This window comes from Eutrema salsugineum, unplaced genomic scaffold, assembly GCF_000478725.1.
Source record: "Eutrema salsugineum unplaced genomic scaffold, Eutsalg1_0 scaffold_1, whole genome shotgun sequence".
NCBI lineage: Eukaryota > Viridiplantae > Streptophyta > Magnoliopsida > Brassicales > Brassicaceae > Eutrema > Eutrema salsugineum.
Window position 1 is genome coordinate 10,213,593 of NW_006256909.1, and position 26,447 is coordinate 10,240,039.

Consider the following 26,447-nt stretch of genomic DNA (forward strand, 5'->3'; position numbering starts at 1 on the left):
TTATGGTGTATGCAATAATTTTTAATTTTTTATGTTTTTATTTTGTATGAAAAATATATTTTTGATGTACATGTATAATTCAAAATTAGTGATTTTAGTTACCAAAATATTCTTAACCCGGTTTTATAGATATATTTTTAGTTCTATGAATTTTAATAAATATATTTTTAATATTTAAATTATACGTTTGAATTTTACCTATTATTTTATTATTAATTTGTAAATAAATCATAATCGTAAATATATTATATTAGCAACATAAATATCATATCATTTACATTATTATAAATATTTTATATTTTAAATATGACCATTATTTTTCATATGTGAATTATTTTTTTTTCAAAAATTTTACATATTTTTGATAAAAATGTTTAATAGTATAGAAATTATTTAAATTAGAATCTTTAAATCAAATCTAAATTAATATCTGATTTATTATTTTTAATCAAATCAAATCAAATCTAAATTACCTATATTTAAGGTATTCTAAAAATATTTAAATTAATAACTAATTTTCGAAATTAAATATAAATAATTATTAAAATTATTTTTAAACAGTTAAAAAAAGTTAGGAGTGTTTGGAAGCAAGTACTAAATGTGCTTCTGTTTTAATATAATAGACTAGATTTTAATCCCGTGCGTCCGCACGAAAATATTTTTTTTTTCTAATATAAGTTGCATTTATCTGTTTTGTTAGATATAATTTGTTTTTGTTATTTATTTTTTTAAATCAAAAAGTTGTTATCATATTTTAATTTTAAACAGTAAAATTTGTATATTAGTAGAATAAGAGTATGCATTAATTAAGTATACATTGATCTAATGTTAATTATAAACTTTGTTATTATGTGAATTTAGATTTACACATAAAAAATCTATATATCTATGAATTTGCTAATCCATCCGTTTAGTTATCTTAAATCATTTTTAATATCTTACATGTTTTGACAAACTAATCCGTATAAGACTATAATTATAATTGTATAACCCTATAAATATTTACTAATATAGAATATTTGGACCAATTGATAATGAAAAAATATAATAAGATATTTATTTACTATTTGTGCTATTAAAAAAATGTATATATATATATATATATATAAATTGGCTAACGTGTTAGTTTAATTGTCTCAAATCATCTTAATATCTTACATGTTTTAATAAATTAACTCATGCACCTTAAATATATTTATATATATATATATAACTCTAATCAGCTCGATCATATTATTGTATAACATAAATATTTATTAATTTCAAATATTTGATATTTTAGACCGATTGATTATGATAAAATATGATAAAATATTTATTAACTATGTATTTTTATAAAAATATTATTTAAATTTAAAATTTTAAATTAAATCTCTCCTGTATTTAAGAAATTTTAAAGTATTAAAATTATTATCTAAATTTTCGTAATAAAATTTAATTATAATTTTTTTTGAATTTTTTGAATTTAAGTTAAATTGAATGAAAATTTTTGTAACTAAATTTAATTAAATTTCTAATAATTTGAAATTTAAATTAAATATGACCTAGATTTTAGGAAATCTAAAAATATCTAAATTAATACATAATTTTTGGAAATTAAATATAAAAATAAAATAAAATATTATAAAAAAATTTTTAAGAGTGTTTGGATGCAAGTACAAATGTGCTTCTGTTTTAATAAAATAGATATTTTATTTTTATTTTTTAAAAATATTTTTAATTCGTATATAATTAAAAATAAAATATTATTATTTTAAGAAATCCAGCCTATTAGATCCATTTTGTTACTGCGTGCTCAATTGTAAGTTGTTTTTGAATTTCGGTTAACATTCGAGTTAAATTTTGGTTAATGTCGGCTCGATTTGGCTTTTTATGCCATCATTAACTATTTACTAATTTCGTTTCAGTTTTTGCGTTTTGCCAACAATTGATAAACCAGCACCGCCAAGAAGAGCAGAAGATATTTCTATATTCCTTTTACTGTGACGTAACTCTCCCCAAAGTCATGACTCATTCACAATTCCAACTGCGCCTAGCGTGTTCTTGAGGAAACGATCCTCATGTTTCTCTCCTTTGATTCCGCTTATACTCCGATCGAAATCGAACACTCAGAGGACTTTTTTTTCTTCCACGCATTTCCTCTTTAATCACATGTCGTCTCAGGTTACTTGATTTCCCGGTTGATTTTTCCTCGTTTGCTCTGAGAATTTTGCTTTGCAGAATCCGAAGATGTTGGAAGATCAGGTAGCCTACTTGTTGCAGCGGTACTTGGGGAACTACGTGAGGGGCTTGAATAAGGAAGCCCTTAAGATCAGTGTCTGGCAAGGTCAGATGGTTTCTTAATCTTCTCGTCGAATTTGCGTAATGTCAACTCTGCTGTTCAGTAGCGAATTTGAGTTGTAATCGAATTTGGCAACTAGTTAGATTTTTGTGTGGTTGTTTTGCTGAGTTCTAGTTGGATTAACGTAGTTTCGATATTTGAAGAGCTTCACTCGGATATTGGTTCTATGGAATTGGGTTCTGTTCGAGTAGCTATTAAAGAGTCAATAGTCACACTTCTTAATTTTTGCAGACGAGTGTGAGTAGAATTCAGGGTTTGTGTATTTTCCAAGATCAGTTGATTTGAGCTCTTCAATTTCTCGTGACATAAATGTTTAAAATGATTGAGAATATCAAGTTTGCTTTCAAGCTTTATAGCTTCGTTCATGATTTATTTTGGTTTATGCTGATTGTTCTCTTCATCATTACTTAGCTGGTTCTCCCAGTTGCAACTAAGAACAGATGGGCTGAATAAAAAGAAGGATTTTAGCGTATCCCTGTAAATGAATTTGCCTTTAGTTTTTTATTTGTTATTAATATACGTGGTTTTACTTGATTTCGCAGGAGATGTAGAGCTGAAAAATATGCAGCTAAAACCAGAAGCGCTTAATGCTTTGAAATTACCTGTGAAGGTTAAAGCTGGATTTCTTGGATCAGTGAAACTCAAGGTTTGTTGTGTGTTTTTTTCTGTCCATCGTATCTAAGCTTAAGAATGTATACTCGAGTGCGTTATTTATCTTTTCGTTTTTCTACCCCATTCCTTCACAAATAGATTTCACTTCTTGTCATAGTCTCTATCAGTGACGCGATATCATACATTATACTATTTTGTTGGGGCTGATATGAACTTTTTTCTGGGCATGGATCTCATCAATGAATTTGCCTTCCTAGTGTACAGATTTCTACTCTCAGGTAGAACAATTTATTGATATGTTTCATAATCATCATTTTAGGTACCGTGGAGCAAGCTTGGCCAGGAACCTGTAGTGGTTTATCTTGACCGAATTTTTGTATTAGCTGAACCCGCAACTGATGTTGAAGGATGTAGTGAGGATTCTATCCAGGAGAAAAAAAGAAAGCTAATAGTGGTGAGATAGGTCGCTCATGTTATGATCATTTTCCATGATCTGATTGGTGTTGTTGAATCACTTTTCTGTTTGCAATATACAGGAAATGGAAACGAAACTGGTAGAAAGAGCTCGTCGACTGCATACGGAAATGGTGTGGCTAGTGCTACTCATTCGATGTATATAATGTGAGGAGAAAGATTTACTAAACTAACAACCATATTTTCTTATTCTCTTCAAAGAACAAATCATGGATAGGATCATTGGTCGACACAGTCATGGGAAACTTGAAGCTGTCAATATCAAATATTCACATCAGATACGAGGATCTAGAGAGGTAAATTAATTATCACAGAAGCATTTTTCTTGTTTTTGATTGTCTACCCAATTGTATTATTAAAAGCTTATGTTATAAGTGCAGCAATCCCGGCCACCCGTTCTCAGCTGGTGTAACACTAGAGAAACTCTTAGCGGTAACCATTGATGATAGTGGAAAGGAGACTTTTGTTACTGGCGGAACTCTGGCTTCCTTCCAAAAGGTACAGATTTGTTCATCAATATCTCTGTCTGGCACAAGCTTCTCTGGTCTTATGGAGTGCATTGTATATAAGCATTTCTTACTTTTGTATCTCTTATGATGGGTTTTGTGTTAAGATCTCTTGCCCTTCTGCTTGCTTGAAGTAAGTAGCTTGGTAGTTTTGTTATTGTAATCTAGTTCAGTAAGGTAAGTTTATGTGGGTATAATAAGAAGCACCCAAAGAAGAGTGTCTTGGAGTGCTTTCCAGAAGGGGTAGTGATGATAGACGGCAGACCTTAGTGTGAAATTTTTCATTCGATTGCATTGGGAATGAAATATCAATGCCAAGAAACAAAACCAAATTTCTTTACATTTATATTTTCCTGCTATAATTATCTTTGTTTTTGCCAATTTTTTTGCAGTCTGTTGAACTTGATCGGCTTGCATTCTATCTTGATTCTGACATCTCTCCGTGGCATATCGACAAACCATGGGAGGATTTGCTTCCTTTTGAGTGGGATCAGGTATTGGCAAGCAAAGTCATGTATATGGTGTAACATAATTATTACGTTCATTGTCTCTTACCCTAAAAATCTAATTTTCGGTGCATTCAAATTTCTAGATTTTTAGATTTGGCACAAAGGATGGTAAGCCAGCTGAATGCCTCACGAGAAAGCATTTCTATATTCTGCAACCTGTCTCAGGGAATGCAAAGTACTCTAAGTCTCAAGCAAATGGATCTTCCAGTACTGGTCAACCGTTGCAGAAGGCATATGTTAATTTAGACGATGTTACACTTTGTTTATCAAAGGTTAGCAAAACATTTGAGGCTTCTACTCTTTTCTATACTTGGCTATCCCCGGTGGTCTTGATTGTGTGTTTTTTTTTTGTACTCAGGGAGGATACAGAGATGTGATGAAACTTGCTGATAATTTTGCTGCGTTTAATCTGCGTTTGAAATATGCACATTACCGTCCATCTGTTTCAGTAAAAATAGACGCAAGATCTTGGTGGAAATATGCTTACAGAGTTGTTTCAGATCAAATTAAGATAGCAAGGTATCTAAATTTAAATCTTCGTTATTGTTTTCTTATTGATGTCAGCTTACTCTGTAATTTGCATTGGTTGTGGAAACCGTTTCCTTGCGGTTCCTTACATCAGGTTTTGTTTACATTTTCTGAGATCGTTATTACCTTTATGACAGCGGGAGAATGTCATGGGAGCACGTTTTAAAGTACACTAGTCTACGCAAGAGATACATCACGCATTATGCATCGTTGCTGAAATCTGATATTAGTAGGACAGTTGTTGAGGATGATGAAGAAATCGAGGCCCTTGATCGGGAACTTGATACCGAAGTCATTTTGCAATGGAGGTAAGATACTGTTTCTTAAATTAAAATTATTGTTTAGTTGCATTGCATCCTAGCAGATCAATTAGTTTTCTCAAAGGTTTGGGCTTGTGTAGTTCTATGAATTTTCATGAACTGATTCTCTCTTTCCTTTCTCTGTTCATATCCATGATTTTTCTCTGTTTTCCTTCTTTTGTCGTAGTACATTAGTTATGCTTGGTATAATTTGGAAAATATGGGTAAATTTACAAACCATATCTAAACATGTTTAATTTTCTTTCTAAATAGGATGTTGGCGCACAAGTTTGTTGAGAGGTCGGTAAAAGCAGAAAATTACTCGAAGACGCAACAGGCTAAAAGTTCATGGTGGCCGTTTGGAGGGTGAATGCTCCTCTAGTTGCTTCCATATTCCAACTCCTTTTCTCAAATTTTCTTCTCAAGTATCTTGTATGTATGCCTTCAGGAAGAGTCAAGTGTCTGAAGGTGAAGGAGAATCTGTTCAATTCACAGATGAAGATTGGGAACGATTAAATAAAGTCATTGGGTACAAAGAAGGTGACGAGCAATCAATTATCAACAATGCAAAACCTGATGCTCTCCATACTTTCTTGGAGGTACACATGAGGCGTAATGCTTCAAAACTTTATGATGGGGAGAAGGAATGCCTTGCTGAGTTATCATGTGAAGATCTTAATTGCTCCATTAAGGTTTTCCCAGAGACAAAGATAGCCGACATTAAGTTGGGAAAATATCGCTTGTCATCGCCAAGTGGTCTGCTTGCTGAGGTTTGTTACGTGGAATTCTTTTTGCTGGCTGCAAAACATTGTCAGTAGTATCATAAACTCTCATAATAATGTCTCTCTTTTTGCAGAGTGCGCCTGCTTCTCACTCTGTACTTGCTGTCTTCTGTTATAAGCCTTTTGATACCAAAGTTGACTGGAGTCTTGTTGCAAAAGCTTCCCCATGTTATATGACTGTGCGTGATCTCTCTCTGAGGCAAATTTATTTAAGCAGTTCTTTCTTAAATTATGTGACTAATTGCGTCGCCATCTGCAGTATCTGAAGGATTCTATTGATGAAATTGTCAACTTCTTCGAAAGCAGTACTGCTGTGAGCCAGACAATAGCTTTAGAAACTGCAGCTGCTGTACAGGTTTGTCTATATGTGCTATGGTGTGCAAAATTGGCAAAAAAAGTGTGCATATTGAGTTTTTATAGCCTGGTAATGGTAATATCGTGATTAACTATATGTCTTAGAATTGATGATCTAGGATCTAATTAAGCAATATCTGCTTCTTGTCAATTTTGGTCAAGACACTTGGAGTAATTCTGATGGAACTTTCACTTCATGCGACTGTTTTTTATAGTGGAAAGTCAAAGCTTACACCGTTGAGTTGATATGATACTTCGTATCTTTGACTGGCATTGCTATTTGTTAAGCTTGCTCCTTGCACGTGATCTACAATCGTGCCTGGCAGTTTATTTAAAAACCGTTGGAATTAAATGTCTGAACCTTTATTTCTGAATCATTATAATCCACCTGCTTACCTTTTCAGTCAACTATTGATGAAGTTAGACGCAGTGCTCAACAAGGAATGAATAGAGCATTGAAAGATCATGCAAGGTCTGTTCGTACTCTCATATTTTGTCAAATTTATTGTCCCTGTTTGTTATAGTATATGACATTTTACAAAACAACCAGGTTTCTGCTCGACTTAGATATTGCAGCACCTAAAATCACAATTCCAACCGAATTTCGTCCTGATAACCATCGTTCTACAAAGCTTCTTCTAGACCTGGGTAATCTGGTCATCCGTTCCCAGGTAAATAGAAAAGTGTCACTGTTTTAACAGTATAATTCAAATAGCTTCTAAATGCATTCTCTAATTTTTATGCATGCAAATTTTGCAGGACAACTATGAGTGTGAACTGTCAGAGGAGATGGATATGTATCTACAGTTTGATTTAGTTTTGAGTGATGTCTCAGCTTTACTTGTTGATGGTGATTACTCCTGGAAACAGTTACCCTCAAAAGGATCTTCTGGTTCTGGCAGGGAAAGCAGTGTTACTTTTCTGCCAGTTATTGACAAGTGTGGGGTACTCTTAAAACTACAACAGGTAAAATTCTAGACATCTGTCATTTACATTTTTGGTAAAAAGAATTATGCGTCATACCGTAGTTTTTAGCACTATTGCTGCTTGTTCCGCTTTGTAGATTCGTAGACCGAATCCATCGTACCCATCAACCAGACTTGCTGTGCGGCTACCGTCACTAGGTTTTCACTTCTCACCGGCTCGTTACCACAGATTGATGCAAGTTGCACAGATCTTTCAAACTAAGGATGATGAGAGCTCTCACATTCTTCGTCCATGGGAACAAGCTGATTTTGAGGGTTGGTTGTCTATTCTTAGCTGGAAGGTTAGTGCCTTTCTGTATACCACAATCAATTTCGTGGTTGCAAGATCTCTGTATACTTGGATGGAAGCTAGTTATTTATTTCATTGTCCTTTCCATTAATAGGGTAGAGAAGCTACATGGAAGCGGCGGTACTTATGCTTAGTTGGTCCCTTTATCTACGTGCTCGAAAGTCCTGGCGCAAAATCTTATAAGCAGTATTCCAGGTATTATTCCAGTTCTTGCAATTTGGCTATGGTAGTAGGCTTTATAGGTTAGGCGATTGGGTAAAATGAATGGCCTGTACAAACTAGATGGAGACCAGCACTCTTATATGTAAATGTTTGCGTGTGTTTACGATTATCTTTAAATCTCGGAATATGAATATGATAATCGGCATGTGGGATGACTATGGCAAGACCGCCTTTTTGTCATCAATGTTTATATTACCGGAGCTATTTGAAAATTAAACCAATACGTATTACAAACTAGTGAAGCAAAGGTGAAAATTGTATGATATTTCATCAAGCGGTTGAAGTTCTATTTCTTTTGATATTTTCCTAACTCCATCTGTTTGTTCTGTTTGGTATTTGTCATATTTCTTTGCGTATAATGATTTTGTATCTTTTGTAGCTTACGTGGGAAGCATATATACAAAGTTCCTGTAGAACTCGCGGGAGGCGTAGAGCACGTCTTGTCCATTCGTAATGCTTCTCGAACCAATGAGAAGGTTTACATCTCATTTAGTTGAATCAATAACTGCAGGAAAATTTTGTTCCTGCTGTTTATGTTTTGATCGTGTGTTCTCATCAATGACGGTTCTAATATCTCACTCGATTGTCAAATGTCATGAATTCTGGCGCTGCATCTTTTAATTTTGTTTTTTCTGTGTCTAGGTTATGGAGGACGTAAATGCACTCATATTAATGTTTGATTCTGAAGACTCCAGAAAAACTTGGCACAGCCGTTTGCAGGGTGCTGTCTATCGGGCCTCGGTAATTTTAATTTTGAACTTTACTTGCACTTATTAATAGGGCATCTATCGTGAAACAGTTCCGTTGATGATCTGCCTGCTTATATAGTTGATTATAGTTTAAATTTACTTAAATATGCAGGGTTCTGCTCCCATAGCCGGTCTTTCTGATACTTCATCTGACAGTGAGGAATCAGAAACAGAACAGAAAGAAGATGTTTTGGATTTTTCTAATTTGGAGAGTGTATATGTAACCGGTGTGCTTGATGAACTCAAAATATGTTTCAGTTATGGTCATCAGGTAAACATAAACTATTTCTGCGTGTGAAACTCCATTTCTAGTTGTAAGTTGGGACATGCTTTTACTGAGTGTATTTTTATGTAGCATGATGCTTCTTTCATGGCGGTGCTTCTTGCCAGAGAGAGTAAACTATTTGAGTTTAGGGCCATAGGTGGAAAGGTAAGATGGTCTGCTTCTTAATTATCTTTTAGTCATTTCTTTTTCCTTTTCTTGAATGTCTGTCTGTCTTTGTCGAACCAGGTTGAAGTCTCGATGAGAGGGAGTGATATGTTTATTGGGACTGTGCTAAAATCTTTGGAAATAGAAGATTTGGTGAACCATTCTGGTTTAAATGAGTCTTGTTATTTGGCGAGATCTTTTATTCAGTCTTCGGTAGTGCTTCCATCCTCTGAAGATGCTGAGATTAGGAGCCCTGAAGGAAATGATCTTACTTCTAGTGAAGGGGAGGAAAAATTCTATGAAGCAGCAGAGATCTTGGTTGACTCCATTGACTATACATCTCTTAGGACCCCTAGTTTTAGTCGCATTGATGGATTGCTCCCTGTTGACAACAAGAATATCACTATGCCAAGCAATGAGGCAACTGAGTCGCTGGATAGTTTTGTTAAGGCTCAAATAGTCATATACCATCAGACGTCACCCCAATATAGAAACATTGATAACCAGGTTGATAGATTTCTGATTTTACATCTTTCAATCTTAGTTTTTCATTGTTATAAAGTGAAGCCTTACCTAATCACTCATCTTTTGGCTGATGTTTCACACATTGTAGGTTACCATAAGCTTAGCCACATTAATATTTTTCTGTCGAAGGCCAACAATTCTTGCTATATTGGAGTTTGTAAATGCTATCAATATTGAGGATCCAAGCTGTGAATCTTTTGAGGACAGCTCTCCTGTAGCTGGAGAGCATAGCTCACCAAGAAGAGATGGATTTGAAGATTCTAGGGATGCAGCTGTGACGGGTTTGTTAGGGAAGGGGAAATCTAGAATCATTTTCAACTTGACATTGAACATGGCTCGTGCGCAGATATTTCTAATGAATGAGAGTGGAACCAAGTTTGCTACATTGTCACAAGACAATCTGCTAACAGATATTAAGGTGTGATTATACTCTTTGAATTGCATTTCCAGCTTTATTTATGATTTTCGTTTCCTCAGTATAATGAATTTCCATGAGGTAAATGGGCATTTTCTGTGCTGATTCCCATTTGTTTGAAGGTCTTCCCGAACTCATTCAGTATTACAGCAAGTCTTGGAAATTTACGAATCAGTGATGATAGCCTCCCAGACAACCATATGTACTTTTGGATCTGTGATATGCGAGACCCCGGAGGAACTTCTTTTGTTGAGGTATCCGTTGTTTGTTTCTTTTCACGTCCTCTTCCTGGGATATGAATGGATGCGTAGATGAGATACATGTATTTTTTCCATGTTGATTTACTTTTTTTTATTTGTTTTGGCTAGTTGGCATTCACATCATTCAGTATCATTGATGACGATCATGAAGGTTTCGACTACTGCCTCTCTGGACAGCTTTCTGAAGTGCGCATTGTTTATCTGAATCGCTTTATTCAAGAGGTAGTTCACTATCTCTGCATAGATACGAGCTAATTTTTGTCTTTCTCCTTACAATCAGTCTCTGCAATGTAGGTTGCTGAGTACTTTATGGGGCTTGTGCCAAGCGATTCAAAAGGAGTTGTCAAGATGAAGGATCAAATTACGGACTCAGAGAAGTGGTTTACGACTAGCGAGATTGAAGGTTCTCCTGCTCTTAAGTTGGATCTATCTCTTAAGCAGCCTATAATTGTTATGCCTCGACATACTGAGAGCCCTGAGTAAGTTCATGCTTGGATTTTGGTCTCTCCCTCCCCACTCATTTTTTTCTCCATGCCACATTTTTGTTATAATAAGACTTATCAGAGTGGTTGATTAACGATTCTCCATTTATTCGATTTTTTTCTCTGTTGCAGTTACCTGAAGCTTGATGTTGTGCATATAACTGTGAACAATACCTTTCAGTGGTTTGCTGGAGATAAAAATGAACTGAATGCAGTTCACATGGAAACTATGAAAGTGATGGTGAGAACTCTCGTTGTTTGGCTGTTGGGATGAGCATAATTCATTCTGGTTGATATCACTTAAAATTGCTACAGCTCTTTTGTGCAATTTTTGTCTTATGACCCTATAATTTTGTGTTTATTCCCCTGACCAAAATTCTTTGACATAGGTAATGGATATCAACCTTAATGTTGGTTCTGGAGCTGAAATAGGTGAAAGCATAATTCAAGATGTGAAGGGAATTTCGGTAACCATTAATAGGTCTCTGCGAGACTTGTTGCATCAAATACCGAGCATTGAAGTTTCTATCGAGGTAAACGGTACTGTTTTATATCCAGACTGAGCATAATACTTTCTTACTCATGCTTTCTCGAAATTTCTGCCTTATCAGATAGACGAGCTAAGAGCAGCCCTCTCGAATAGGGAATACCAGATCTTGACAGAGTGTGCACAGTCTAATATTTCTGAGATTCCACATACCGTGCCACCATTGAGTGGTGATATTGTGGCACCATCAAGAAACTTACATGAAACTCTTACTTCTGAGGATCCTAATGCTGCTCAAACTGAACAAAATGATGCTTGGATTTCAATGAAGGTTTCTGTCGTCATCAATCTGGTGGAGTTGTGTTTGTATGCGGGGACAGAAAGAGATGCGCCGTTGGCTGCTGTACAGGTCCGCTTCCATGTACCATTTTCATTTCATTTGTCCTATTTATCTAGGAGTATTTATTACTTAAGTCCTTTGGAGCTGCCATAGCTGATACATTTTGGGGGATAGAAGTGATTACCCAAATAATGTTTGATGTCGAACTCCTGATGGAGGGTTGGGTCATATGCGTCAAGCTCTTTCTTGAAGAGGGCCAAAGGTGGATGATCACTTTGCATCGATATTTCATGAGGAAGCTTCAGAACTATAATTTCTGCTTTATTATGATTTTTCTTAGTAGACATGACATTCTCTAATCCGCCTTCTGTGTAATTTCAAGTTCCGGGGATCAGCCATGTGATTCTTCTCATAGGATAAAACATTAGCATACATCTTCCATAACTCTTTGGTTCCCATTTTTTCTTCACATGGTCTGTTATGTCTTAGAGATTTCACGTTATGTTATCTCAAAGGGATTGTAGTAAAAACCTCATGGCTAATTGAGTTAACATCTGGATAATTCTTTTTCGTGTATGGTTACAGATCACTGGCGGCTGGCTGCTCTACAAATCCAATACACACGATGAGGGTTTCCTTACTGCAACGTTGAAGGGATTCAGTGTTATTGACAACCGTGACGGAACTGAAAAAGAGTTTAGGCTGGCTGTAGGAAGACCTGCAGATTTAGATTTTGGTGACTCACATTCTCTGACTGATGGAGATCAGGGATTAACTCAGTCCCGTGTAACCAAGGGGAGTGATATTCGACCGCTTCCTTCGATGCTCACTATTGATGCACAATTTGGTCAGTTGTCAACTTTTGTTTCGGTTTGTATTCAAAGGCCACAGCTGCTCGTAGCTCTAGATTTTCTACTGGCCGTAGTAGAGTTTTTTGTCCCTACTATTGGTAGCGTGCTATCAAGTGAAGAGGATAAAAACCTTAATATGGTCGACGCAATCATCATGGATCAGCCTATCTACAAGCAAAAAACTGCTGAAGCCTTTCTTTCTCCTCTGGGTCCTTTGATAGTTGAAGATGAGAAATTTGATGATTTTGTTTATGATGGTAATGGTGGAACGTTATACCTGAAAGATAGACATGGATGCATCCTTTCTTCACCCAGTGCAGAGCCTATTATATATGTGGGAAGTGGGAAAAAGTTACAATTCAGAAATGTGGTCTTCAAGGTATAGAAGTTCTTACATTAAATTTTGTTACTAGTGTTAGATCTGAATTCTAATTCGGTTGTCCTTTTTGTTTGTCTCACTTTTTTCATTCTGATCCAGAATGGCCAAGTTTTGGATTCAAGTATCTCTTTGGGAGCCTACAGCAGCTATTCTGTTTCGAGAGAGGAAGGGGTTGAATTGGAAGTATATCATAAAGCCCCACAACAAGAGTCTGAGAGGAAGGAAGATCTGATTTCTCAATCTCCAAGCATCACAATAGAGAAGTCCACGGAAATGATCATTGAGTTCCAGGTTCTTATAGTGGCCAATTTTATCCTCTGTATCGACATGATAAGCCAAGAAGAGTTCCATTTTAATGTTTGAAGCTTGTTTCCGCTGCTGCAGGCTATCGGCCCAGAACTTACTTTCTACAACACATCAAAAGACGTAGTTAAAACGCCAGTACTCTCCAACAAACTTTTGCATGCTCAGCTGGATGCTTATGGCAGGTTAATGGCTTCTCTTTGATACTATCCTGAGAGCTGGATAAGCATGATTAGTTGCTTAAAGCTTGATGAAGTCTTGCACATCTGTTGCTCATAATTTTATCGTCTTTCCTTTTGTCTTTTTCTGGTATAGGGTTGTCATAAAGAATGATGAAATTGAAATGAGTGCTCATACGTTGGGTCTGACCATGGAGAGTAATGGAGTGAAAATTCTGGAACCTTTCGACACATCTGTAAAGTATTCAAGTGTTTCTGGGAGGACTAACATACGTCTTTCTGTTTCAAACATATTTATGAACTTTTCATTCAGCATCTTGAGATTGTTTATAGCTGTCGAAGAAGACATTTTATCATTTCTAAGGATGACATCCAGAAAAATGACTGTCGTCTGCTCAGAGTTTGATAAAATTGGGACCATCAGAAGTATGTCCAATTATTGTTGAAATTTATCAGTTAATTTAACTGGTTTTACCTGGTACTTATCACTAACATTGCATGCAGATCCCTATACAGGTCAAATATATGCTTTCTGGAGGCCTCATCCACCCCCTGGTTTTGCAAGTCTCGGCGACTATTTGACACCATCGTTAGTAAACCCTTGTAGAATATACTATTTAACTGGCTTCGCAGAGCCTTTGCAAGTTAATTAATTGGTCTAATACATGGCAGGGACAAGCCACCTACTAAAGGTGTTCTTGTTGTCAACACCAATTTGATGAGAGTGAAGAGGCCTTTATCTTTCAAGCTGGTTTGGTCACCTTTAGCTTCCGGGGGATCAGGTGATTCTTCAACGTATGACAAAGATGAAAGAGACAATTCATGTTCCATTTGGTTCCCTGAAGCACCAAAGGGTTATGTGGCATTAAGCTGTGTGGTATCAAGTGGAAGTACACCGCCTCCACTGACCTCTGCCTTCTGCATCCTAGCTTCTTCCGTTTCCCCTTGTTCTCTCAGAGACTGTATAGCTATCAGCTCCACAGATATGTATGCTGCTACGAACCTCTAACTTTTTATTTACATGGACACGATGCATGCACAACGGAAATACATGGGGATGCATGTTCCCTTGTGTAGACAAGTGCGAACATGCTTACTGTCTGTTTTTTCTGACATTTCGCTTAACTGTTTTGCCTTGTGTCTGTGTGATTTGTATTGGTTTCCTTCGAAAGTCTCAAATGAAAACTGGAATTTAGAACTCTGCATCTTCTAGTTGTCTGATTATCTTGCTTATCTTACTCAATAGTCAAACTCATAGTTTGTAGCATTTGTTTTTGCAGATGCAGAAATTTCTTTGTTTATTTGGGTTTTTCAGATTCTAGTTAATGTTCATAAAGGATTCCACTGTAGTACTTTTTTCGTGTACGTCTATGCTGGTCACTTCAAGTTTGATTTATTTTCTTCCATTGATGATTGACAATTTTCATGTTTTCTTTTGTTTTCACCGCAGTTCTCAATCAAGTTTAGCATTTTGGCGTGTGGATAACTCTGTTGGCAGTTTCTTACCTGCGAATCCTTCTAGTCTCGACTTATTAGGAAGACCATATGAACTACGTCATATTCTGTTTAGATCCAGTAGAGTCTTGGCAAAAGAATCCAGTAACTTGGATGTTCGTACTACTCCTGATAATATTCCGCCCACACGGCCACAGACACCAAATAGCTCTGGTCACCGATTTGAAGCTGTTGCCAGCTTTCAGTTGATATGGTGGAATAGAGGCTCAGGCTCACAGAAGAAAGTTTCAGTATGGCGACCAATCGTTTCTGAAGGGATGGCTTATTTCGGAGATATTGCTGTTAGTGGGTAAGTCATAATGATGCACAATATTACTTTAATGCACCCTATTCTAGTTGCAAGTTGGATGCTTATTCCTCTATGGGATGAATTTGTAGGTATGAACCTCCAAACTCGTGTGTGGTTCTTCGTGATACTGGCGAGCAAGAGATCCTCAAAGCGGCTGTTGATTTCCAACTTGTTGGGCGTGTCAAGAAACATAGGGGGGTAGAAAGTATGTCTTTCTGGATGCCTCAAGCTCCACCGGGTTTTGTTTCTTTGGGCTGTGTTGCATGTAAAGGCACACCGAAACCATATGATTTCAACAAATTAAGATGCGCTCGTAGCGATATGGTAGCTGGTGATCATTTTGCTGAAGATAGTTTGTGGGATACCTCTGATGTCTGGCAAAGGGTAGAACCATTTAGTATATGGAGCATAGGCAATGAGTTGAAGACCTTTATTGTCCGTAGTGGTTTGAAAAAACCACCAAGGAGATTTGCTTTAAAGCTAGCAGACCAGGACTTGCCTGGGGGAAATGATAACATGGTCATCCATGCAGAAATTGGGACTTTTTCTGCTGCGCTTTTTGATGACTACGGGGGACTGGTAAGAAAACCCGAATAAAAGTATTTACCCTATTTATCTACGTGAAAATAATGGCTTATCTATGTACTTTGCAGATGGTTCCATTGGTTAACGTATCTTTGAACAATATAAGTTTTGGATTACTTGGGAAAACCGACTACACAAATTCAACCATCAGCTTCTCCTTAGCTGCCAGGTCATATAATGATAAATATGAAGTATGGGAGCCTCTCATTGAGCCTGCAGACGGATTTTTAAGGTTCTTTTTAATAACTTAGTTTCGAAGAATCTTAGTGTCAATTGAAAACTAATTAGCGCAGAGATGTTTATGTCTAAAACCCCTATGGGCTGCGCGTGATTTGCTCTGTTTAATCTGTTTTTATATATATTCCAACGAATGTGGCGTATATGTTATATATGACCATGTCCCATTGGGTTGCAGGTACCAGTTTAACCCTAGATCCTTCGGTCCGGTTTCTCAGTTACGCTTGACATCTACAAAGGACTTGAATGTGAATGTCTCAGTTTCCAATGCTAATACAATTATCCAGGCGTATTCTAGTTGGAACAGCCTTAGCAACGTCCATGAATACCATAAAGAGAGAGTGAGAACTTTTCTTTCAGTCCTTTTATGCATATTCCTTGGTGAACCAGACTTACTTGGCTTTGGTTTCTGTTTTGAAGGAGTCTCATTTTCTTTCTTTCTTGACTTACGTTTGCTACTTCTTATAGGGAGCATTTCCTGTAGTTGAAAATGGAACATCAGTCATTGAAGTGCATCAGAAGAAAAACTATTTTATAATTCCACAAAATAAGCTTGGGCAAGATATATATATTAGAGCCACCGAAATCAAAGGATTTAAGGACATTGTGAAGATGCCATCTGGGGACATGAGACCTATAAAAGTTCCCGTCATGACCAATATGTTGGATTCGCACCTCAGAGGAGAGCTATGCAGGAACCCTAGAACAATGGTTACAGTTATTGTGATGGACGCACAGGTACCTTTGTGTCTAAATCCGAGGTTACATTTGTTGTGGCGCCTTAATTTGCATATTTCTAGAGCCCAGGATCTCATACATCTCCTTTTATTTTCTCTCTTTTTTTTAATTTTCTATGCTGATATATAAAGGAAACGAGCTTATTTGATGCCAGTGCCTATTTCTTCTGTTTGTTATGGCTTGCGGCCCTAGCGACTTTTTCTACTGAGTTTATGAGTTATATGACTTACATAAAAGCTTTGGAGAAGGTGTTATGTGGAGTAAACTTGTTTTCTTACATTCGTTTAATTTCATATGCTTATAGCTTCCAAGAACTTCTGGATTGTCTTCTCATCAATACACTGGGGTCATACGTCTGTCTCCTAATCAGACTTCCCCAGTTGAATCAGTGCTTCGTCAGCAAACTGCACGTACTTGTGGAAGTGTCTCAAATATGTTCTCCTCTGAGCTGGAAGTGGTTGACTGGAGTGAAATATTTTTCTTCAAAATTGACTCCCTGGTATTCTCGCTTCTCCATGACATCTAACATCCTTTTGTTGACCTAAAATTAGTTTGTAACCCCTGAATGTAACTGGAATTTGTTTCTTTATAAATGACCATGTTCCTCTTCTCTGTGGATTTTCATGTGCATCACTATTCTATTTGTATTTCTTTTAGTCCCATAGATGGATTCAACATTCCTCTTTAAATATTCAAGAAAAGCAGAATCAGTTTAATGCAGTGCTTATAGCTTGGCTAATCTTAGTTACTAATCTTGGTGCATGTACCCTCTCTTGTACAACTTTAGAATAGAATGTATTGTGAGTATTTTTCTGCTTATTTTTTTGGTCAACAAGATCAAAGTTGCAGCAGCTTAGATATCCTTCTTTTAATTTTTCCAGGATGACTTCATCTTGGAATTAATAGTGACAGACGTTGGAAAAGGTTCGTTTCCTTATACCTTGTGGCTTATATCACGCACTGATATATCCGAGTTAAAGTGTTTCTTTCAGTTTTGGTTTATAAGTCAATTTTTGTTTTCACGATTTGCAGGTGCGCCTGTTGGGACTTTTTCAGCTCCTTTGAAGCAGATAGCACGATATATGAAGGATAACCTATACCAGCACAATTACGCCAATGACCTTGTCTGGTTAGACTTGTCTCCAACTGAAACCATGGTAAAATTCCATGTCTTTCGGGTCAGGATGTAGACCTAGTTGTGTATAATATGATATTAATAATGAATAATCAATACATGCATGTAAAGGATGTCACGGCTTCCTGGCTCTACAGATTGCGGAAGGTAAAATATAACGATTGCTTACATGGTGATGAATTGCCTTTTCTGTTTTACTGCAGAGCATGAACCAAGGGGATCAAAGAAATAACTGCGGAAAAGTAAGATGCGCTGTACTGCTGCCAGCAAAATCGAAAGTGGTGCACCAAAACAAATCATCCAGTGAAAAAAAATCAGGATTTCTTCAAGTCAGTCCTAGCATTGAGGGTCCCTGGACGACAGTGAGGCTAAACTATGCGGCACCTGCTGCTTGCTGGCGGTTGGGAAATGATGTGGTTGCAAGTGAAGTTAGTTTGCAGGATGGAAACAGATACGTTAATGTCAGGTCTCTAGTTACGGTAGAGAACAATACTGACTTCCTACTTGACATCTGCCTGCAGCCTAAAGTCAATTCAATGCCAGATATTCCAATTGGGATCCTGAAACCTGGTGATAAGTTGCCAGTTCCCTTATCAGGATTGACACAGTCTGCATCATATGTTGTGAAACTGAAGTGTGTAATGCCTGATGGTTCCGATGAATATTCTTGGAGTTCTGTGGTGTCAAAGCCTGAGGGACCGGAGGTTGCTTGTGAATCAGAGTCTGAAATATGTATATCGTCTCTTGCTGAATCTGAGCACTTGCTAGTTTGTACTCAGATAAGCAGTACTTCTTCCGGAGATAATCAAAAGCTGTGGTTCTGTTTGAACACTCAAGCAACAGAAATTGCGAAGGATATACGTTCGGAACCTATTCAAGATTGGACTCTTGTGATCAAATCACCGTTTTCTATAGCAAATTGTCTTCCATTTGGAGCTGAGTACTCAGTCCTAGAGATGCAAGCCAGTGGTCATTTTATTTGTCGCTGTAGAGGTGTCTTTGCTTCTGGGGAAACTGTGAAAGTGTATAGTGTCGACATAAGGAACCCTTTATACTTTTCTTTGCTGCCACAAAGAGGATGGCTACCAATGCATGTAAGTTAGGAAATCAAACTTTGATTCATATCACCTAGGAACACAGATTTTTGTTCCATTTATTTCATCTCCCTTGTATATTTACTAGGTTTATTGAATTTGGCAGGAAGCTGTCCTTATATCTCACCCGAATGGTGTCCCTGCGAAGACAATTGGCCTAAGAAGTTCTGCCACTGGAAGGTCTTGTTCTTTCCGTTGACGTGTTACAATTGAATAATTTTTCTGGTTTATTTGGTCTTATACTGTTGAATTTATTCGAGCAGGATTGCTCAAGTATTACTGGAGCAAAACTATGATGAACAGCAGAAAATTTTGTCGAAGATGATCAGAGTCTATGCTCCATTCTGGTTTTCGATTGCGAGGTGTCCCTCGCTTACACTTAGACTTCTAGATTTGTCAGGGAAGAAGCAAACAAGAAAAGTTGGACTTCCATTTCGAAATAAAAAAAATGATGAAGTCGTCGTGGATGAGGTGACTGAAGAAGAAATATATGAAGGTCATACAATTGCATCTGCTTTGAATTTCAAACTTTTGGGCCTGTCAGTGTCTATATCTCAGACTGGCAATCAGCAATATGGTCCTGCAAAAGATCTTTCTGCCCTTGGTGACATGGTAAGTTCTATATTATCGTATTTGTCCTATAGACTAGTTTTCTCAAAAATTGAGGTTTGCTCACCATATTATATTTTTTGATGGGGCTTTATTTTAATAGGATGGATCTTTGGATGTGGATGCGTATGATCCCGAAGGAAAATGCATGCGGCTATTTTTGTCTACAAAACCGTGCGCTTACCAGTCGGTTCCTACAAAGGTAAAAGCAGTTTATCTTCTCCTCCTTCTTTGTTATTACTTACTGACTCGACCCTTTTTTTATCAGATCATATCTGTTCGACCATTCATGACTTTCACCAACAGGATCGGTGAAGACATATATATTAAACTGAACAGTGCAGATGAACCGAAAGTACTCCATGCGTATGATTCAAGGATCTCCTTTGTTTTCCAACCATCTGGGAGAGATGAACTCCAGGTGAGCTGTCTAACGTTGCAGAATCTTCACCGCTAGCTATTTCCTCATCTTAACTATAATCGATGAGTTGGAAAACTGAGAGAGAGAAAAAAACAAATGGATAAGGCTGTTGTTTGGGGTGTCCACTGTAAGCCTATAGCATGATATTTTCTGAGTCATATCAGTGAGACTTCTTGAAGTGGAGCAGTGAATCGGAATTTAATGGAAGTCGATTATGTTCTATATTGTTAGATAGTGTAATATGTGCATACTTTCCTCTGGCTACCACATATGTTTTCATTTTGAGAGGTAAGCGCATCTTCTTATAATATGGTCTCATTTTAGGTCCGCTTAAGAGAAACAGAGTGGTCATTTCCTGTTCAAGTTGCTCGAGAGGACACAATTGTTCTTGCATTAAAGAGTCAAAATGGTGCCTGGAAATTTTTGAAAGCAGAGATACGGGGATTTGAAGAAGGGTCACGTTTTATAGTTGTATTTCGACTTGGACCAAGCAATGGTCCTATGAGGTATCTTCTCTACAAGCGACAGACAGACATACATGCTTGTGAAACCATCACTAATATCCTTATCTCTTCTGTTTGTTAACTTTTGAAACCAGGGTTGAAAATAGATCAACTGTCAAAAGCATCAGTGTTCGCCAATCTGGTTTTGGTGAAGATTCGTGGGTTTTGTTGGAACCTCTTACGACAGCAAATTATGCTTGGGAAGATCCTTATGGTCAGAAATTCTTGGATGCTAAGGTTGAAAGTGATCACCGCTCAGGGGTTTTTAGACTAGACATGGAAAAAGGTGTTGTGGATTCTGAATTGCTTAGGGAGTTAAAAGTGAACTTTCATGTTAGAGAAATTGGTGATATCAAGATTGCTAGATTCACCGATGATGACAGTACTTCACAGAGTCCTAACGAAATCATATCTTTCACATCGGGTGCGGATCGTGAATATTCTACTCCTCAGACACCTACAGAACATCAGACCACCACTCTGGAGTTCATAGTTGAAATGGGACTAGTGGGGATCTCTGTTGTAGATCACATGCCGAAAGAGTTATCATATTTTTACTTTGAAAGAGTTTTCGTATCTTACTCAACTGGGTATGATGAGGGAAGAACAAGCAGGTAAAATCAAATACTGCAGTTTTGTTTATTTTTATCTGTTTTCATGTATACCTGGATGATGGAACCCTCTCATGTGCTTGCCTATGTTTGGAAAATCGAGAATGTGGAGACATAGTTTATACTAATAGCGAAACTTGTCCGTATGATTTGAAGTCTGCTAATTTTAAGCGAAAATGATGTTATGCTAAGTTTAGGCGAAAATGGGGTTATCTACGACAGTAGTGGCCTTATGGTGCGCATTCCTGTGAAATTCAGTAGAAGTCATTTGTGCTCATATTAGGAGATGATGCAACTGCTCTATTTATGTTACATGTACTTGAAATACATATGAAAATCTAAACATGCATTTTTTTTCTTATGGTTTCCAGGTTCAAAATCATTCTGGGTCATTTACAGATTGATAACCAGCTACCTCTAACTTTAATGCCAGTATTGTTGGCACCAGATAACACTGGAGATAGTCATCAACCAGTGCTTAAAATGACTATTACAATGTGTAATGAAGAAACTGATGGCATTCAAGTGTACCCATATGTATATGTGCGAGTACGTATTCTTGTCAGGTTTATCTGCATGTACTCATATGTAACTTCGAGATACTATCTGAAGCACATGATTGATATGCAATTTGATTGACAGGTGACGGATAATACCTGGCGACTAAACATTCACGAGCCTATCATTTGGGCTTCAGCTGACTTCTACAATAAGCTTCAGTTGGACCGTCTCCCCAAAAGTTCCAGTGTCGCGCAAGTTGATCCCGAGATACATATAAAGTACTTTTCTCTTCTATAGAATTTTACCATTTCGGGGATGAAGTCCATATTATTTGGCCTTTTTGGCATGCAAGTCAAGCAAATTCCAAACTTAATGTAGCTATGATTTTGTTTGTGATTTTCAGCCTCATAGATGTTTCAGAGGTAAGGCTGAAAGTCTCACTGGAAACAGCGCCAGCTCAGAGACCTCATGGAATTCTTGGTGTTTGGAGCCCCATTCTGTCTGCTGTTGGAAATGCATTTAAAATTCAGGTGATTTGAAGTTACTCCCAGTCTCCCCTATATGAACTGGAATAGTGAATTACAATCTTTGTTTTGGCGTTACTTCCTGCACAGTCTAGTAATGGAACTAATTGTTGGGATAGCTGGTTCCATTTCATGGGAGATCAGCTGGCTTAATATACTGCGAGCTGAGAACTAGTTGTAAATTATTAATTGTTGAGCATGAGCTAGTTTAAGCCATTTCTTACTTCACTCCCAACATGGGAAGTAGCTCAAAGATTTTTACAGATCATAAAAAGAAGTTTTTCTCCTTATATTGTCATGGAAATTTTTGGCTTAAAAGCCTTTCTACTGCCTGACACCACAAACTAATTCATCATTTTGATATGTTTGAAATTTACTCTTGACAAATAGAGAGTGATAATGTTGCTAATGTTTCAAAATTATATCTAAATTTAGGTTCACCTAAGGAGAGTAATGCACAGAGATCGGTTCATACGGAAAAGTTCAGTACTTCCAGCCATCGGGAATCGCATATGGAGAGATCTGATCCACAATCCCTTACATTTAATTTTCTCAGTAGATGTTTTGGGTATGACTAGCTCAACATTGGCATCTCTTAGTAAAGGGTTTGCTGAGCTTTCAACTGATGGGCAATTCTTGCAACTGAGAGCAAAACAGGTACATCTTTCTCGCTTTAAAAATTGAGTTGATCACTTTGGCAGTTTACTTAAAAGTCTGAAAATTGATCAGGTTTGGTCGAGGCGGATCACTGGTGTAGGTGATGCATTTGTTCAAGGAACAGAAGCCCTAGCACAAGGTGTTGCCTTTGGGGTATCAGGAGTTGTTACAAAACCTGTAGAGAGTGCCAGACAAAATGGTATTTTAGGGTTTGCCCATGGCGTAGGACGGGCTTTTCTAGGATTTATTGTACAACCAGTGAGTGGTGCATTAGATTTTTTCTCATTGACTGTCGATGGAATTGGAGCAAGTTGTACCAGATGTTTGGAGGTTTTGAGCAACAGGACCGCCTTGGAGAGAATTAGAAACCCTCGTGCTGCTCATGCTGACGGTATACTCAGGGAATATGATGAAAAGGAAGCTATAGGCCAGGTACCTCCTCAGTTTATTTTATTGTCCTCTAGGAAGACTGCATATTGAGAAATTTCGGATGCAGTCTACTATTCTAGTATATATATATATTATTTTACTTATTTTTGTCAACTTCATAACTTTAGTATTCAATTCAATCTACTAGTTTTACATTCTACGTCTCCTTCTAGGCTATGGTAAAACTATATTGAATTTTTTTACCTGAAAGTTCTAGTCAAGCTTGCCACTCAAGCTCGAATTTCCATGCTGGTTCTGATTTCTGGTTTCTGTTTGTTATTTGTTTATGCAGATGCTCCTTCACCTAGCAGAAGCAAGTCGACATTTTGGCTGTACAGAGATATTCAGGGAACCCTCAAAATTCGCGTTGTCTGATTGCTATGAAGAGCATTTCCTAGTTCAATACAAACGCATTGTCGTGGTGACCAACAAGAGAGTTCTGTTATTACAGGTTAAACCAATTAGCATACGATTTCACATGCAGGTTTTCGGTTGGTGTCTAAAAATTATTTTATTTAGCTGACATGTTGTTTCCATGTAGTGCTCTGATCTGGATAAGATGGATAAGAAACCCAGCAAGATCATGTGGGATGTGCCTTGGGAGGAACTTATGGCCTTGGAATTGGCAAAGGCAGGTAGCCAAAGGCCATCGCATCTCATACTGCATCTGAAGAATTTTCGGAAGTCAGAGAATTTTGCCCGGGTTATAAAATGCAGCGTGCCAGAAGAATCAGATGGACTAGAACCTCAAGCTGTTCGAATCTGTTCAGTAGTGCGCAAAATGTGGAAAGCATATCAGTCTAACATGAAAAATCTTGTTCTCAAGGTTATTGCTATCACTAATCTCGTTATAGTTATTAGATTAATATATTTTAATCAATTAATTTGGTTATGAATCATGGGAGATTTACGATTGAAGAGACTACTTTCAAGGTTCTTTGGTCGTCAATTTTATAATATGATCGATATAACATTAAAACATAGTTTAACTTTCCTGGTTTATGTTCCACACAGCTTTCTAAAAGCCGGTGTAACATATGCAAGTATAGAAGCCCGTGCCATTGCACCACACCTAATGGATTTTCCATCTTCTCGTTGCAGGTTCCTTCAAGCCAGAGACATGTGTATTTTGCTTGGAATGAGGCTGATGGAAGTGAGTCAAAATCGTACAACAACAAGGCTATTATTAAATCGAGAGAACTTTCTTCTTCATCTTCAAATTCTGTCTCAGATGATAGAAAGCTTGTCAAACATAGTATGAACTTCTCAAAAATCTGGAGTAGTGAGCGAGAATCCAAAGGTCGATGTTCTTTACGCAAGAAGCAGGTAATTCCTTTCCATTGCGCTCTACATCTTTGAGCTTAGCTTTAAAAGCGGTTGCCCTGCGTGTTCATGTGCTTTACTACAACTTTTTATATACTCTTGTGCTTTGTCCCAACTAATCCGCAAGATCTTTTTAGAGAATCCTTTCCAGCTTTCACAATGATCTGAAAAAAAATCAGGAATTCTGATTGAACTCTATATAATAGAGGAAAATCAAGACCAAAGGTCCAAATATAATACTCAAATTTCCCCAGCCAAAATATACTCAACTTTCTGATTTTCTTACCGTCTAGATTAGATTAACAGTATACTAATGACACTGTAAAATTTTGGGCTGTAGCTTAAGCTAAGATGAAGTAGGTTTGATTGGGGCACCAGGATAGATGTCTATAAGAATCCTTCCACATATTACTTTGTGGGACGAAACTTTGATAGTTCACCGCCGAATCAATTTTATTGACGTTTTCTTACAGTTATTTCCATTTTTGCTTTCAGGTTTCTGAAGATGGAGGATTATGTACTATCTGGAGACCTAGTTGTCCAGAGGGGTACGTAAAGATCAAAGAGAATCAAAATTCCAAAAAAGAAAAAAAAAAACTATTGCTGTATTGAAATACTTATCTAGTACCCTAACAATGCTGCATTGAACCGTTGAAACTGAAGGAGTTTTCGTCATTGTTTTTTCTTTGCCAGATTTGTGTCAGTGGGTGATGTAGCTCACATTGGTAGCCATCCTCCAAATGTTGCTGCTGTTTACAATAACATTGATCGAGTCTTTGCACTTCCTGTGGGTTATGACCTCGTAAGTATCTCTCTCATCCATTAATTCCACCTCTAGTTAATTTATAGCATTTAACCGCACAATTCTTTCAACCCTGAACCCGTATTGGGTGCACAGTCTGTTAAGACGCTAACCGAATCAAACCTGAGTTTGTGTTTGTCGCCATTGATACATAATGTTAATCACTTCTCAGGTGTGGAGGAACTGTCTAGATGATTACGTAAATCCGGTATCGATCTGGCATCCACGGGCTCCTGAAGGATTCGTCTCTCCTGGATGTGTTGCAGTTTCTGGTTTCAACGAGCCAGAGCCCAACACAGTCTATTGCATGCCGACGTCTCTTGCCGAGCAGACAGAGTTTGAGGAACAGAAGGTTTGGTCCTCACCTGACTCGTATCCGTGGGCTTGCCACATTTACCAGGTCCGAAGTGACGCACTACACTTCATGGCTCTGAGGCAAACCAAAGAAGAGTCTGACTGGAGAGCCATTAGAATTCGAGATGATTACAGGTCCATAGAATCGGAATCCGGTAAGAATTTGCGTGTAGAATGAATCTCTTCACATTTTTGTTTTTGGCTTTTGGGAAAATATTGCTTCGTGTGTAAAGGAAACTAGACTTGCAAACAATGAGGGTTTTCTACGTTTTGGGTTTTCGTCAAAGAGGCCTTATATGTTGATCTGTGTACATTTGTGTATAACAACACTTATACGTCCCCGGGAAGGATTTATCTGTACAATTTCTTGGTTAGAAAAAACTCAAATGTAGAGTTTTGTCAAATGACTTCTTTTAATAAGATTGCAACACTTATACATTCCTTTTTTTTTCGTTTCTTACCGATAGTATTTTGCCATTATTTTTTCAGTAACAAGCTTCAAGCGATTTTTTTTTTTTGTTTTGTTAAAATTCGGAACACGAATCATTACTTGATTTTTGAAACACAAATTCCGTCACTATCCTTAGCGTGTGTTGTTCTACACAATGGCCTCTAATATTATAAGATTTTGAGAATGGTTTTTGTTATGATTATTATGCTTTTATTGTTGATAAAGTTTTTAAACCCTGCGTTGAGGCGGGAACGTGCAAGGCTTATGAGCACTATCACGACGCATTTACCATGACATATGAGAGCTCACTACGTACTTTGGCGCGTTAATTCCACCGCTCATATTCTCGCTAAGATACCAGCGAGAA

At 37.2% G+C, this 26,447-nt stretch overlaps 1 protein-coding gene across 2 annotated transcripts; it reads left to right on the plus strand.

The window, feature by feature from the left end:
• Nucleotides 1-1,928: 1,928 nt before the first annotated feature.
• On the plus strand, nt 1,929-26,067 carry LOC18029459. Of its 2 annotated transcripts, XM_024148542.1 has the most exons (63): nt 1,929-2,326; nt 2,884-2,987; nt 3,273-3,407; nt 3,490-3,540; nt 3,629-3,723; nt 3,808-3,925; nt 4,326-4,427; nt 4,526-4,714; nt 4,801-4,961; nt 5,108-5,278; nt 5,543-5,635; nt 5,718-6,039; nt 6,126-6,230; nt 6,311-6,406; nt 6,810-6,877; nt 6,956-7,076; nt 7,165-7,371; nt 7,469-7,672; nt 7,775-7,875; nt 8,282-8,378; nt 8,545-8,643; nt 8,764-8,922; nt 9,007-9,081; nt 9,163-9,588; nt 9,695-10,024; nt 10,144-10,275; nt 10,390-10,503; nt 10,576-10,760; nt 10,896-11,004; nt 11,153-11,296; nt 11,375-11,659; nt 12,176-12,820; nt 12,920-13,111; nt 13,205-13,308; nt 13,439-13,728; nt 13,807-13,891; nt 13,975-14,289; nt 14,753-15,106; nt 15,196-15,685; nt 15,760-15,923; nt 16,107-16,269; nt 16,397-16,666; nt 16,971-17,165; nt 17,548-17,590; nt 17,699-17,823; nt 18,005-18,895; nt 19,002-19,075; nt 19,159-19,507; nt 19,608-19,706; nt 19,773-19,925; nt 20,250-20,431; nt 20,524-21,042; nt 21,411-21,588; nt 21,682-21,818; nt 21,944-22,070; nt 22,500-22,721; nt 22,794-23,153; nt 23,443-23,601; nt 23,692-23,976; nt 24,252-24,476; nt 24,969-25,021; nt 25,167-25,275; nt 25,448-26,067. In XM_024148542.1, the coding sequence occupies exons 1-63, from the start codon at nt 2,230-2,232 to the stop codon at nt 25,805-25,807; spliced, it is 12,612 nt and encodes a 4,203-aa protein (XP_024004310.1). In that variant the 5' UTR covers nt 1,929-2,229; the 3' UTR covers nt 25,808-26,067. The 2 variants fall into 2 exon arrangements, with proteins under 2 accessions (XP_024004310.1, XP_006414268.2); XM_006414205.2 differs by lacking the exon at nt 1,929-2,326 and having other exon boundaries at nt 2,900-2,987; nt 3,490-3,574; nt 3,663-3,723.
• Nucleotides 26,068-26,447: the final 380 nt, after the last annotated feature.

Bases quoted from the DNA above. Each gene is read 5' to 3' on its own strand.
- LOC18029459 (XM_024148542.1), top strand. From the start codon at position 2,230: ATGTTGGAAGATCAGGTAGCCTACTTGTTGCAGCGGTACTTGGGGAAC. The intron at 2,327-2,883 runs GTCAGATGGTTT...TTGATTTCGCAG, and splicing joins TAAGATCAGTGTCTGGCAAG to GAGATGTAGAGCTGAAAAAT. The intron at 21,819-21,943 runs GTACTTTTCTCT...TGTGATTTTCAG, and splicing joins GATCCCGAGATACATATAAA to CCTCATAGATGTTTCAGAGG.